The 14,704-nt window shown below is 36.5% G+C and overlaps 2 protein-coding genes across 6 annotated transcripts in view; one reads left to right on the top strand and one right to left on the bottom strand.

Moving 5' to 3' along the window:
- LOC109054859 (protein QNR-71-like) overlaps nt 1-2,216 on the top strand; it is a 10,056-nt gene extending 7,840 nt beyond the window's left edge. For both annotated transcript variants that reach the window (XM_019072100.2, XM_042745817.1), the window contains exon 12: nt 1,286-2,216. In XM_019072100.2, coding sequence (XP_018927645.1) covers nt 1,286-1,433 — 148 coding nt within the window. In that variant the 3' untranslated portion in view covers nt 1,434-2,216. The remainder of the gene's footprint in view (nt 1-1,285) is intronic.
- A 242-nt stretch (nt 2,217-2,458) lies between these two features.
- The window catches only part of LOC109054847 (insulin-like growth factor 2 mRNA-binding protein 3), a 34,541-nt gene continuing 22,295 nt past the window's right edge, over nt 2,459-14,704 (bottom strand). Inside the window, exons 8-16 of one of the 4 annotated variants that reach the window (XM_042745818.1) lie at nt 14,554-14,676; nt 13,182-13,317; nt 12,950-13,084; nt 12,726-12,797; nt 6,401-6,523; nt 6,195-6,269; nt 5,982-6,113; nt 5,764-5,877; nt 2,459-5,168 (exon numbers count right to left, since the gene is read on the bottom strand). In XM_042745818.1, the coding sequence (XP_042601752.1) occupies nt 5,070-5,168; nt 5,764-5,877; nt 5,982-6,113; nt 6,195-6,269; nt 6,401-6,523; nt 12,726-12,797; nt 12,950-13,084; nt 13,182-13,317; nt 14,554-14,676 (1,009 nt within the window). In that variant the 3' untranslated portion in view covers nt 2,459-5,069. The remainder of the gene's footprint in view (nt 5,169-5,763; nt 5,878-5,981; nt 6,114-6,194; nt 6,270-6,400; nt 6,524-12,725; nt 12,798-12,949; nt 13,085-13,181; nt 13,318-14,553; nt 14,677-14,704) is intronic. The other 3 variants (XM_042745819.1, XM_042745820.1, XM_042745821.1) reach the window with 3 other exon arrangements.

Below are 14,704 nucleotides of genomic sequence, written 5' to 3'. Positions count from 1 at the left end.
GGAGTAATCGTAAAGCCCTAAGTGCAAAAACCTGATTTATGCAGTCACCTGCAGGACAGTCGGCAGATTACACCTTTAACTTTATTCAAGTGCAATGTGATTATAATCTAAGGATTTGATTGTACTTTATTGTACACTTTGTTACTCTTTTTTTATTATTAATTTATTAATTAAATAATCAAAAATGGCAGAAATAATCAAATAATAGAAAAACACATCTAAATTAAATGACTGAACAACAAGAAAATAAATAAATAAAAGAAGTAATGTAGGAAATATGCTTTAAAGACTGGGGGAAAAAATCTGTCAATGACTTGCTGACGTGCACGAAAACCAGCCAGGTATTGATAGTTTTCACGTGACGTCACACACTCATAGGAACACCCACCTGAGGGCAAAACGAAGCTTTGCTCCACGGACCTCCAGGTATTTTTACGCAGTTTGCATAGTGATGTAGTAAAACGCAGATGTTAAAAGGTGAAATACGTGTTTTTACAACGTTTGTCGCACTGTTTAATGATTGAAATATTGCCGCGGGTGATTAATATGGATTGCGGATGGCCAAAACTTGAGAAGCCGTGGTTTACAGTGATTTTATAACAGCTAAGGGGCATTGTCTAAAACCCACTTAGCTGTTATAAATTCACTGTAAACCACGGCTTTACGTGGCTTATTGCTTTTAGAAAATGGTTATTCCACGTAGTAAGGTTTCACAGAATCAAACAGAGCAAATAAAGTGTAATGATATAAATAAAAACAGTATTCTTCCACCAAACAATGTAGTTCCTCAGAAACAGTTGTGGTTCCAACAAAGTGGTTGCCGAGCAACACACAGAAGTAAACAAAGGTGTATGTTTATAGTGTAATTTACAACAGCTTCGAACGCGGCTCAGCCAATCAGAATCAAGGACCGGAACTATCAGTTTTATAATATTGTATTATAGTTATTATATGCGAGATGTCTGGAACTCAGCATTAGGTTAACATTTAATAAACAAGCGTGTACTATGATTATGAGTCATTATTATATAAGGTGACATTTCAGCGCTTGACAAACGGATAGCGACTCCTAAGTAGCACTTCAAGCACAGCTGCGTGTGATTGTGTTAAGTGCATTTTTGGGAATGGCACGTGAAACAATAACGACCCATCGTAAATTGACTAGTAGAAAACGCTCTTAAGCACTAAGATCAATCATTATCGAGAAACACAGCCCTGATAGTTTGAAAACATAACAGTATATGCACCCTAATCATTTTTTTTTCTTTACTATTATTCCTTTTAGGCGATATAAGGTGTATCGTCCGGTGAGACGCTCTATGTTGGATGATGCTGAGAGAAATGCTGGTAGCTGGAGTCTAAGCAAACTAAGAGGAGCTCTATTCTCTGCTGACGAGGAGAGAAGCCGTTTATTGACAGAGAGACCACTATAGACTGATCTGAGTTGAGCTGCAGCAAAGTTGCTATTTATTTGATACACGAGTTTGGCTGAAGGTTATCAATGAGAATAACAAGAGATCTCATAGGTGCTTGCTTTCAGATTAGATTACACTGGCATCAGTTTGACTAGAATAAGTAATCATAGCATTTCAGTTCTATCACATGCAAGCTTTAAAGATTTATAATGAAAGATTTGGAATGAATGAGACCAGATATGCCAGATCTACAGGGGTTTCCATAATCTAAAATGACTAAAATTACTACTAACCAACCAATCACAGTCCAATTCATGAGAAATCATAGTTTGGTTTTTCCAAACCACAATATTTGAATCACTGAAAATAGCTACTTTTTTTTTTTTTCGAGTGACACGGTCTCAATTGATTTGAAAGTTAATTTGCAGACAGGATGAGAAAGTTGACAGAATTTGGGTGTTTTATAATGTTCTGAGAAGTTAAACTTTATTTTGACCATAGCTGAGAGAGATATTTGAATGTCTGGGGACTAAAATTGGTGCAGTATTTTTGAGAAAGACCTGTTTGATGCTAATTAAGCTGTAGTTTCATAAGAAATCACTTTATTAACCATTTCTTTTTATAAAGCATGAATTAAACAACATGGGAAACTTGTGTTACTGATCACATATATACAAGTATGCTTATGCATTTAAAAAATTAACATTTGACGGCACTTTTGGAAATTATCTGATTTCAGAACTTTTTCACTTCTGTAAGTTCTGTATATACACAAATATTCTAATAAAATTTCTAAACCACTGTTTGCTATAATGATGCACAACACCTGCCGATTTAAAATATTTCTCAATCTTCATACTTTTTTTGTTTTTGTTTGTGTGAAGAATATTTTAAAAATCTAATGAATTTGTTTCCCACCAAAAAATATTTTGAAGTTCACAAATCAATGCTCCCAAACACACACACCAAGCACAACAACTGTAAAAACATCTGACACATATGGACCCAAAGAACAGCCAAGAAAAATCACAAACAATGGTTGCTAGGAGCCAACTTGACTTTTAATTATTTTCTTTGTATCAGAGGCATTTGACAAGTGGAGGTGTGTGAGGGCACACAAGCACGGTCGGAAGGGGATGTTGCTTATCATGCTGAAATCGGACCACTTTTTCCCCGGAACTATTCCAGCTCCCGGATTTCCACATCACATTCCCACTGAAACATGACTCACCACACAACACAGCCATGAAATGAAATTGGATCAGATCCCAGTCAAAAAAAAAAAAAAAAAACCTGTAGCATCCATAAGACATGAAAAAAGTAAAAAATAAAGACTTCATTGTTCATATTTCATAAGCAAGAAATGAAGCAGGCCCTTGAAAACAAACTTTTCTATAGCCATCATTAATCAGATCCCAAATAAACACTTTGACTTTTAATACAATACTTATGCAAGAAATAAAGCCCAATACAAGAAGGCCACACCACCAAACCAAGAAGCAGAAGAAAAAGCAATAAGGTGAGGTTTCAAATCAGTTAGCAGAGAATAAATTGCAGGCAAAAACAAAATCATTTTCTCACTCATCTTTAAAAGTCTAGCCATACATGATTTTTTTTTTTATGATATTTTTTTTTCTGTGAGGAAAGGGGCAGATGGAACATGACCCTATAGATTCTAACACATAGCAATATGCCTCTAATTTAAATACTTTTCTAATAAGAGGTAGATCAAACACTGTGTAAGAGAAGGGTGGAAAAAAAACCAACGATCACTTGTGCCCCTCTGGTCAGCGCTCTGCGCCACGCGCGTACCCAGTGCGGAAGTGTTCGCGAGGGACTTGAGGTATCGCTGCGCGCGCTGGAGGTCTCAGGTGAGACGGAGCCCACCCTTTCCTCAGCTGAGGTAGACAATGGCCTTACTAGTGTGGAAGCGTGGATGCACTCTTTTACCACAATCAAATCATATTTACATTCTGCATGAAAACAAAAGGAATATTGGTTTCCCAGTTTCTTTACTAAACGTTTTTTCTTTGCTAAAGTTCATTATATATATATATTTTTTTTGCTTTTTTTCACTTTGAATGATAAACGAAAGATATAAGTGAAACCGTTCGCGCGTCCATCTCTACGTTACTGCTCGTGAGCCTAGAGACGCGCCCTCGACTATTGTAACCTAACTATCAACTCAAAAGCATCAGAACAGTGTAACTCCCCGAACCCCTGACATGCATTGACCGACGTTAAACACTGAAAATCTTCGGGATGTAAAGCCCAGTTTGATGCGAAAAAAAAAGGAAAAAAAAAAGCCCGTCCCAAGACCAAACGGAGCGCGTTATTTGGAAAAATGATAAGGGAGGGGGAAAAACGATGAGCACGGGAAAAGAAAAAACAACCTCAATCGGGCTGGTCCTTATTTTAATTTGATAGACAACTAACCGCGCCGAGGATGAGGGGGTGTCAAAGAGGTTACAGCAGGACCTTGCTTATCCCTGACCTCTATTGCTTGCATCCAACCCTTACTGAAGTGTAATGAAATGCGGGTGAAATGTCTGCTGTGGCCGAGACAGTTAGTAGCATATTAGCTCGGCATTGCTGCGGTATGTACGGGTGGCGTTATTTCTCATTACCTTGACGGTGTTCAGAGGGTTGTGGCTCCTCAGCGACACTGAGGCGCTTTTCTTTTCTTTCTCCTATCTGTAGCTAACCCAGAAGCCCAAACTCCGCTCTTTCATCCGTGCGACGCGCGCAAACGTGTGTATATACAGTTAGTTATTCATGGCGCGCGACAGAAGGAGCAAGGCGGAATTCGAGCATCATCCGTTAACTACAGACTAAATTTTACATTTTCTTAAAAAAATAAAAATGTTCAAGAACTATTAGCTTTATAAAGTATACAAAATACCACAAAGCAAAAAAAAAAAAAAAAAAAAAAAAAAACTTTTTTCATATATCATTTTCTTTTTTTTTTTCTGAGGTACTCTAGCCTGAGGTAGATCAGTAAAATGCATATTAACTTGGTTTTCTGGCCAACACCAATCAACACTTCCCTCAGTCATAAGTGGCAGTGTTGCTCCACCTTCTTTCATAATTTATATATATATATATATATATATATATATATATCTATATATATATTATATATATATATATATATATATATATATATATATATATATATATATATATATATATATATATATATATTCATTCATTCATCTATAAAATGCATCAGAATTTATAAAATGCCACTATGGATCCCAGGACAGCGTACTTGCGTCAAAATTCCTCTTTCCATCTCAAGCCAAAGACCTTAAACCCCACCCTGTGTCACCCATTCCTTACCCCAAAAACAGGCTTGAAAAGCCCTTTACACTCAAATGCTGCATTTCCCAATAAACTCATAACCAAAACAAAGTTCAACATGTGTCAATTAAGGTCTGTGCAGTTACCGTATTAAGGCAAGGACTGGGTGGCTGACTTTCTTAGGATTTGTTTTAAGGGGGGATTGTGGTGCGGGGAAGTGCAGGTGTACACAATCTCACTGAAACTTCAGGAGGAATGGGTGTAAAAGCGGGCGGGGTTGTAAGGACATTCCCTGACCCCTGAGATGGACGCGTCCCATGTCCTTTCAGTCTCCAAGAAGACGCAGTGGCTCTATTTCCTCCGGGCGACTGGTGGACCTGTGGCCGAGGCCTTGGGCTGCTGTTGCCGCCTCACCTGAGAGATAATCTCCTGGATCTTCCTCTGGGCCAGCTGGTACACATGAAAAAAAAAAAAAGCGGAAAAAAATTACTCAAACAGAAAAATAACATACAACCATTAAAACACTTAAGCAATAAATGGAAACAAAGTCAAAAAATGTTAACTGATTATATACTGGACAAAGCTGTTGGGGGAGGCGAATAAATGTATTATTATTATTATTATTATTATTATTGTTTTTATTAATTTAAATATTAATTACTACTACTACTACTATTCATACATTTTTAAATCATCATTTAAATTATTAATCACATTAGCGCCGATGGCCTCGTGGGTAGCGTATATATACTGCTGTTGTGCTTTGCGAGTCCCAAGTTCGAGTCCTGGCTCACAAACATTTTTCGATCCCATCCCCCCTTCTCCCACTTCACTTCCTATCTAATAAGGATCCTATCATAATAACGCAAAAAACCCCCGCCAAAAATAAATTAATTAATTACATTACTATTGGCAGGGGTGCCATGGGGTTTAGATCCACCCCCCACGCCCCATCAAGCTGGGATCAGAGAAAATATTTTAAAATCAGAAAATGACCACATTTAGCCCTTTTCTGCAGTTCTAATATGTCTAGTAGCTCAATCACCTGGCTTGCATAGAAGTGGCCTGTGATTTTTACTACTACTTGGTCATTTTCATCAGGCGTCTGGTCCCGCGGGACAACCACCTCTGCACTGGTCAAGTTCTGTAGTTCATTCACCTAAAGAGAAACACAGAGCAGCTATGAATGCTGAGGATAAATGCTTCTGTAAAGCAAACATGAGCACTAACAATTGATGTTATAAATGTAAAGTGGCCATTTACCGTTTTGCCTCCCTTGCCAATGACTCTGCCAGCGGCGAATGATGGCACTTTTATGTGAGCCTCTAATTTAACCTCTTCCTTCGGTCCAAAGAAGTTCTCCTCTTTTAACTTCCCAAAGATACGTCCCTGAGCCTAAGAAAAACAGCACAGAGAATCAATGCAAGAATATACAATCAAATGAGTGAATATTCATACAATGTCAACATTTTTTACCTTGAACTGTGCCTCTGGTGGTCCAGTAATAATAACCATTCTTTGCTTGGTGTCAATTCCATCAGCAGGTGCAATCTATCCCGACAAAAATGACAGCAGTGTTTAAGATCTTAAACTTAAACACTGCTACAGCATAGGAAAATTAAAATGATTACGTTTAACAAACAGTATCAGGGTCATAAAAGGTCATGCTTGCCATCACTCGCCTTGATTGATGCACCAGCAAAGCGGCTGAGCTGTTTAATGTGCTGGCCCTGCTTGCCGATAATAGCACCAACTGCCAGAGCAGGAATGAAGAGGTGCACGGTTTCTGACTCCACCTGTGGCTGCTGACACAAATACACTCATGAGTTATGAGCACACATTCAACACCAAATAAATCTGCTTTTATGGAGAAGCATCCAACGAACATACAACAAAACAGACAAACAACATCCTGGAAAACATTCACTCACAGTCTTTAATTTAACTATTCTAAAGAAGTCCACTATTCACTATCAACAGAGGTTACAACGAGGAATCCAGATTTGATCTTTTGAATTTACATGGCTTGGAAATATTGCCAGGTTCACAACTCACCCATCCCAAACCAAAAGCACCATTCATTCCATGTATGCTGCAAAAACAGCTCATTGTCACATGATCCTGATGTTAACCAGATTTATAGTACGGGGCCGTTGAATGCTTGAATCTGATTGGCTGACAAACGTTCTGAGGTGTGCAATTATTTTCTGGGAAACGCACAGCGAACGTAGTTCCAGGCAGCTCTCTTGACCGCATTACAGTTCCATATCACTTCGCATAGTAAAACTGTAATAACAGAAATTACAGGACTAACAAAAACAACAACATGACAGACGATTTTCCGAAAGAAAGTACACATGACATTTCTCATTAGCGAGGTAATAACAGCGCTGTTTAGAGACGCTGTTGCAGAATGCACAGAGGCAGCCTAATTCACACAAGTCCTCTCTCTCTCTCTCTGTGTCTTTCTCTCGCTCTCTTTCTAATAACTTCACTGATAACTGCATTAGAATGCTATCAACGGCTCAAGCGTCCATTACCAGCTTTAAAATGACGTTGTGAAACTGGCAAAAAAGGCGTTGGATGAGATGTGGAAGAAAGAATCCTACTCACAATAGCGATTTCAATACAATAACCAAACAAATCCCTTTAAATATATCATCTGATTGCTGTCTTGAGGTGTGGTAACCGTAGTATAAGCGGAATAATTGAGGTAACCCAAGGTTCACGACCTGCTTCACGTCGTGGCCGCATCACCACCTCGGGTGTGCATTATTTTTCTAATAATTCAACGGCCCGTCGTCAATTATTCCTTACATAAACACCCTGCCTATTCAACATCATAAAATCTGCTCACCCAGTTAAAGTGAGATAATACATGTAGGAGAGATGCTATAACTGTTTTGGTAGAATATTTTTAATAAATTGACCCATCGTAAGCCCTGCCTCCCTTAGTTACTGTTGCTCCCTCAGACAGACAAACTGTCTGTCTGCTCACTCTGTCTTACAATGACAGCTGTCAGTGTGAAAACCTAGTCCCACGATGTTTTGCACAATTTTGGACACAGAAGAGCCACCATTCAAGTGGGAAATAAATATTCCATAGAGGGATATATAAAAGATTTTAAAATAAACATGGTGGGTAACTCGAAGTGAGGATTTACAGATCACAATGCAAGCAGGAGAAGTCTCATATTACGGTCATCACGATCATGGATGACAACATCCCGGATCAACACTGCTCATGTATCGTAGTGTACGATTAAATTAATGTACATTTAACCATTTTAATTTGGAGAGGCACTGAAATGTAGACCTTCGTTTATGTGTTTTTGAACTTCACTGTACATTATGTGAGAACAGTTTGCTAATTAGTTTTGTAATAGCACTCACTAACTTTAACGTTTGCTAGTTTTAGCCAGAGATACCTTGCTGAAGCACAAGATGACTAACGTTCTGCTTGAGCAGATGAAAATTGTAACAATGAGAGTATGACAACCAGAAAAATAACATTTCTGTCTTCATTGGGATTGGAGTTGAATGCTTAGGGACATTATGCTCTGTTATGTTCGGGTTTAGGAAATGTAATAAAATTCTAAAAAAATTCTAAAATTCTAAAATTCTATTGCCTATCCTCTCAGGATACCTGGAATTAGTGTTACAAGTACCACAGGCACATTATTTTTCCATTTTTGTAGCATAAACACCATCAAACTGATGAGCGCTTTTGAATGTTTCTATACAATTTTATTTTAAAAAGCAAAAAATAAATGATACTTTAAGAATTACATTTAACAGTTCTAGTATTCTCCAAGGAAATAAAAAAATAAAAATTCATTAATGTAGTTTTAATAAAAACGTGTCCTAGCATTATTTAAAGCAGGACCATAAAGTTAATGAAGAATTAGAAAAACCATAAAATCAATTATTTCAATAAACGTACATGAGTAATTCTTGTGATCAGTTCTACAACTTGTATATACAATAATTTTTATTTTCCTTAAATAAGGAGACAAATAATAGATATTTGTATTGTTACTTTCAATAATGTTTTTCACATTTATAACGACCAGCTATTTGGGGGTCTTTGTTTTTATTTTATATAAATCTACCAATGTCCATTGAGCAAATATTCAACTTGAAAACAACTCAACTCAAGTCTCTAGGGCAATATAGACAACACAGATAGTAATTAGCCGATATAGAAACAATGACTAAGTTTACATGGACATCAGTAATTATTTACCTTATCTAAATAAGACAATATTATAACTAAGGTGTTTAAATGAGTTGCTTTTAGAATATTCCTTTCATGTTCCCGTTTTACATGTTATAATACCTACGTAGATCGATAAATGGCACATGTCCTTACATCACCACGTTATGCCATCCAACGTCCCCTCCAGAATTTCATGTATAAAAATAGTTTGTCTTTGTTATGATGCCATATACAGTTTTGGGTGTTTCATTTGTAATTTTATGAAAGCTTCAGGTGCAGTTGAATATTTGTCATGCTATACGTGCAAACAGACGAGGGTGTTATTGAAGCCATGCTCTTTTGTTTGCAGTGAAACAATCGACTATGGTGCGAACTCCATGCCAAAATCAAACATCCGAACGACTGACCGATCGAACGTCAATCCGAACATTTTGTACTTTGAGCATCTTACTGAGCGGGTGACCCTCGTGACGACCTGACTTGACGTCAGCATCTTGAAATTTGCTGATTTTTAAACATGTAAAGAGATTCTGCTGTGTAAAGGCTATAAATTGACTTTACAGGCAATACATTTACTTTCAAAGAGCAGACATACAATACGTTTTTGTTTACAGTATTATACAATGTTCACAGTGTTTTATATATATATATTTATATCTATCTATCTATCTATCTCTGAGAGATAATCAATCTCAAACAATTAAATAACTTATTTACTTTTCCAACAAAGGTTACAATTCCAAAAACTGACACACTGTCATATTGAGAACATTTATGTCAGGAATATTAAACTACATATTAGATAGCAATTAAAAAGTTGTCTGCCAAAAATTATAAATATTGGTAGTTTTCATTACAGGTACAGGTTTATAAACACTAAGAAAATATTTATTTTTTATTACTTTGTTCAATATTAAAATAGTTCAACATAAATTAACCTGTTTTAGTTAATAGCTACTTTGATGTTTAACATTTAAATTCCTTTCTTTACAGTGGACAGTTACTCTTACATGTTAGGGAAAAACTTTCAATATGTTCTCAGTTTGTGAGGTTTTTTTTAAATAGGTGTTTGAAGTTGTAAAATATAAACATGTTCAGTTTTCATAGGAGCCAATTTGTGTGCTTATGTTTGCATTTACAGAGATGTCTACTGATCAAAGATGAATATATACTCCTGAGACTGATGTCTGATCTACTGTATAGTAGACATACAGATATAGATAGATATATATATATATATATATATATATATATATATATATATATATATATATATATATATATATATATATATATATATATATATATATTATAATATAATATGTATATACACACACATACATACATATTATATACATACATATATACATACACATATATATATACACATACATACATACATACATACATACATACATATTAGGGCTGCACAATTAATCAAATTTCTAATCCACTTATGTTATTCTGCGTGCTTAATATGCGTTTTATATTATATTTTTTTTTCCAGTTTATCACTCCGAAGTAGGGCTGGGCGATATGGCCTAAAAAAAAAAATCCCCGATTTTTTAACAAAAAATCCGATTTACGATTTAAATCGATTTTTTTTCCCCCCTACTTAAAATCAATATTCAGATGACAAAGAAATTGTTCAAAACAAGTTTTACCTTTGTTTTGTTTTGATTTTACCTTCTGGGATTTGATCTGGATTCCCCCTTCAGGTTAAATTGCAATCAGAAACAACAAGCCAAAAAGACAAGATGGCAGGTCCTGCCATTGTAAACCGTGAAAACGTTACATAAAATAAAATATAACATAACATTCTTATCATACTGGATACAGTCTGTAAGACTGTCAAAGGTCTTTACTATTTATTTATTTTTTTTCATGGGAGCTGCACTGATAGGGCAGAGTCAATCAGAGAGCCACTTTTACCGCAAAGTATCAAAAGCTAAATCTAGTCACAAAAAGCATGTCTTTTTATCAATCTGTCATCCCTGATATGCAATGCAATGCGATACAAAAGGGGCTATCATTCTTTATCATTTACCAGTCAAATTTGTAACTGAGACAAGATGATTAAAAATAAAAAAAAAAAAAAAAAGCAGTATTACCTTAATGCTGGAAAGATTATACTAGCCCATCATGCATCTAACCATCCATGTGCACACTCGGTGTTAAGAGCTGTTAAGATTAAAACTGCCAACTCCGCAGTGAGTCAGTGTCATGGACGTTGGACAGAGCAAGTGTAAATATATTTTCTAGTCTATATCTCCATCTTGTTGTAAATAGAGCAGACAGTGTCTAACTGTGTCTACACCGTTAGATAACAAGAATAACAACGGCAGCTATTTTTCATGAAAATCAAATACACTTCTTCAGTTTTTTGAATTTTAGGTAGGCTATGTTTACTAAGGTTAGATTAATATATTAAATACATTTTAATTAGCCTAATACAATTAATAAAATTAAGAAGAATGTAAGAATTTCGTTTTGAAAAATTGCCATTTATCTGCATGCATAATTTTAGACAATTATCCAAGAATTTCGGTACAGATAGTAAACATTAGGCCTGCTAGAGACATATTATGTCGGAGCGGGATCTGAGCGGGAATTGGTTTATGGCGAGGGTGAGCGGAATATTAACGGGGCGCTTGCTTGGTGCGGCTGAGCGACTGAGTGGAGCGCACGTCCATACAGCGGGAAACGTAGCGGAGCTTCACAGTCACACCGCTGTGTTTCGCTCACATGTTCTGCTTGGCAGCATGTCTCTACGCGCGCGAACTACGGGAGCCCTGAGTGGAGCGCCGGCGGATGTTAAAAAGAAAACCGATTTTCATTCAAACAAATCGATGTAAACTACACATTCGAGTTAATCGATAAAATCGATTTATCGCCCAGCCCTACTCCGAAGGACAAGACTCATTCAGGGAAGTACTGCAAGATGCAGGAAATGGTTGAGTGTTCTTTTTGGTGAACAATATCTATATGTATTGCCTCTAAGTCCATTTATAGCCTTTACACAGCAGCATGTCTCTTTACATGTTTAAAAACCAGCTAAGATCAAGATGTTGACGTTGCGTCAGGTTGTCACGTGGGTCCCCCGCTCAGTAAGACGGTCAAAGTACAAGACGTTCGATCAGTTGGTCGGTCGTTTGATTTTGGCATGGAGTATGCACCATAGTTGAACATTGCCGTGTGTGTGTGTATCCCATTGCAAAATGTGGCGAAAAGTCCTACCTGACGGTAATAGTGTGATTAAGGTGTGTACGTGTCTATACTGCACTTCAATAATGCGATTAAAATAGGAATACTCCACATGCTTAATTCGATTTGCATTTACTTCAAGTCTGACTTTAGCCGGATTAAGGTAATCAAAAATCTCCGTTTACATGGTAGATTCTCAATCTACTTCCGAGTATCGTCTTAATCGTGTTAAAATCGGAATATTGTTGTCCATGTAAACGTACTCAATGAGACACACCTGTGCATTTCATCCTAGATGATGGGTTAGTCTAACTCATGTTATTCATGCCCTTCCCATTTAACCACAAACTTGACAACGTTCATTCCCACCCATCACCAACACACACACAAAGCACTATGTCTACGTCCATAAACGTTACGTGTTAAACATCTGACCCGCAGCATCTCAGCATCTTTGTTAGCTGTGGAGGCTGAGTGACACCCCCGGGCAGCGACTAATCTGGGAGCAGACATTTGTCCCTTCAGCCAATCCAGTAGCGAGCAGCCAAGCCATGCAGTGCATGGTGGGTAACATAAAAACTTACAGAAAAGGCTGTGCTGCTGCTGGAGGAGAGAGTAGAGGCCCAAAATGGCACCTCACCCCCAAACACGCTGCACTACGGGAGAAACACACACATTAACAAGCACACTCCCACACACACAGACTGTAGGCGCCCACTTCACATTTTGCTGTTACATACATAAATGCGCTCCCCACTCATAAGTGTACACCAAACACAAACACACAATTTTATTCAAATTTTGTTACCCCAAATGATTGATAGCCAGCTTGAGCCCCAGCTGGAGGTCCTGATACTACAGATGGTGACATCCCTCCACTCGCTGCACCGGGAAAAATACCCAACGCGTTCAAATTGAGCCCTGGAATCAGGTTAGATTGTAGCTAGGGGAATAAAAGGGGAAAGTTTTTTTTTTCTTGAGATGAAGTTGTTGTGCTGTATGCAATTTTACACAAAGATGGAAAGTCAGTGCAGGCTTACATGCATGGCAGCTACGTCATTCTCGTAGGACTCACGGATTTTCTTCATGATTTCTTCTTCTGCTTTTCCGCAAGCTTCTAATGTACCCTTGACGGTGATGGTGCGCTCTGGGTTATACAATGTCAGATCCTGCAGACTGGGATTGGGGGAATGTGGAAAAAGTATCATAAAACCGGTTTTAACAAAAATTATTAAAATTGTTAGAAAATTGAAAAAAAAAAAAAAAAAAAAAATTAAATTAATAAAGTTAAATATATTAGATAAAAAAAATTAAACACTACAATTACTCAAACTAAAAATAAAATAAAGCCAAAGACAGGATAGTGTGAAAAAAAACAAAAAAAAACCGACAATCTCACAATACACACACACAAAAAACAAAATCCTACAACCTGAATTGAAATTAGACTGGAAAATGAAAATGTAACAAAAAGCCCCCCAAAAGTGTAATTTAATAATAAATAATAAATACTATAATTTAAGACTACAAATAAAATCAAAACTAAAGGCCAACAACATAAAAAAAATTAAAATAAAATAAAATTAAAAAAAAAAGTAAAAATGTATTAATGCACTGCAAGTCGCTTTGGATAAAAGCTTCTGCTAAATGCATGAAATAGAAAAAAAAAAAAAATTAACCAATAAATGGTAAACTTTATAGTATAATTTACAAATAAATTAAAAATATAAAAACAGACGCCAATTTAAAATACTAAAATATGATTTTATAAGTGCTAAATTAAAAACTCAAAATATAAAAGCTTATTCAAAATATTAATAAATAATAGTATATAAACACTCAAAACAAGCTAACTCAATATTTATATATAGTATACTGTAACAGTATACATAATGCTAAATTAACACTTTAGAAAACCACTGGTAGCAAAACAAACACCAGTTACATGCTTTGGTATGTGTGGCATAGGTGGGTTGTCAACCTTAGACACGTTGCAACCACTCACATGCAAGAGATACGTGAGAAAGTCATTTTATTCAGTAGTATATTTAAAATAAAGAAAAAAATACAAATTCCTTCACATTGGAATGCAAACTACCACTTGATGCAACCTATTTTATTTAGCAATAGGCTGGATGGAAGCCAAACACTCCAACTGAACTCTGCTGCATGTATGAAAACTGGGTTAATCCAGCGGGTCAAACAGTGTCACTTCTATACACACTGGTATGAATCTACAGAAATATTACCTTGAGCAATGTTTAAAACAAAAACCTCTGCAGAATAAATGTGGCATCTTGGGAAGTATATGAGATAATGAATTCAACTGAATGTACCTGATGCATGCTAGAAAACAGAATCCAACACACAATGGGAGTATTTTGCTGACCTCATGAGGGAAAAACTACTTACGGCGAGATTGTGATCTTTGTGTCAGTATCTTGTTCGATTTTCTTCAAGTTGCGTCCCTCTTTTCCAATCAGGCGGCCGACGAAGTTATTATGAGCCAGAATCTTCAGAGGGATTTCTTCAGTGCTACGTAAGTGAGAGAAGAGAGAAGGTT

Source organism: Cyprinus carpio, chromosome B19 (genome assembly GCF_018340385.1).
Source record: "Cyprinus carpio isolate SPL01 chromosome B19, ASM1834038v1, whole genome shotgun sequence".
Classification (NCBI taxonomy): domain Eukaryota; kingdom Metazoa; phylum Chordata; class Actinopteri; order Cypriniformes; family Cyprinidae; genus Cyprinus; species Cyprinus carpio.
This window is presented reverse-complemented; position numbering and strand designations above follow the sequence as displayed.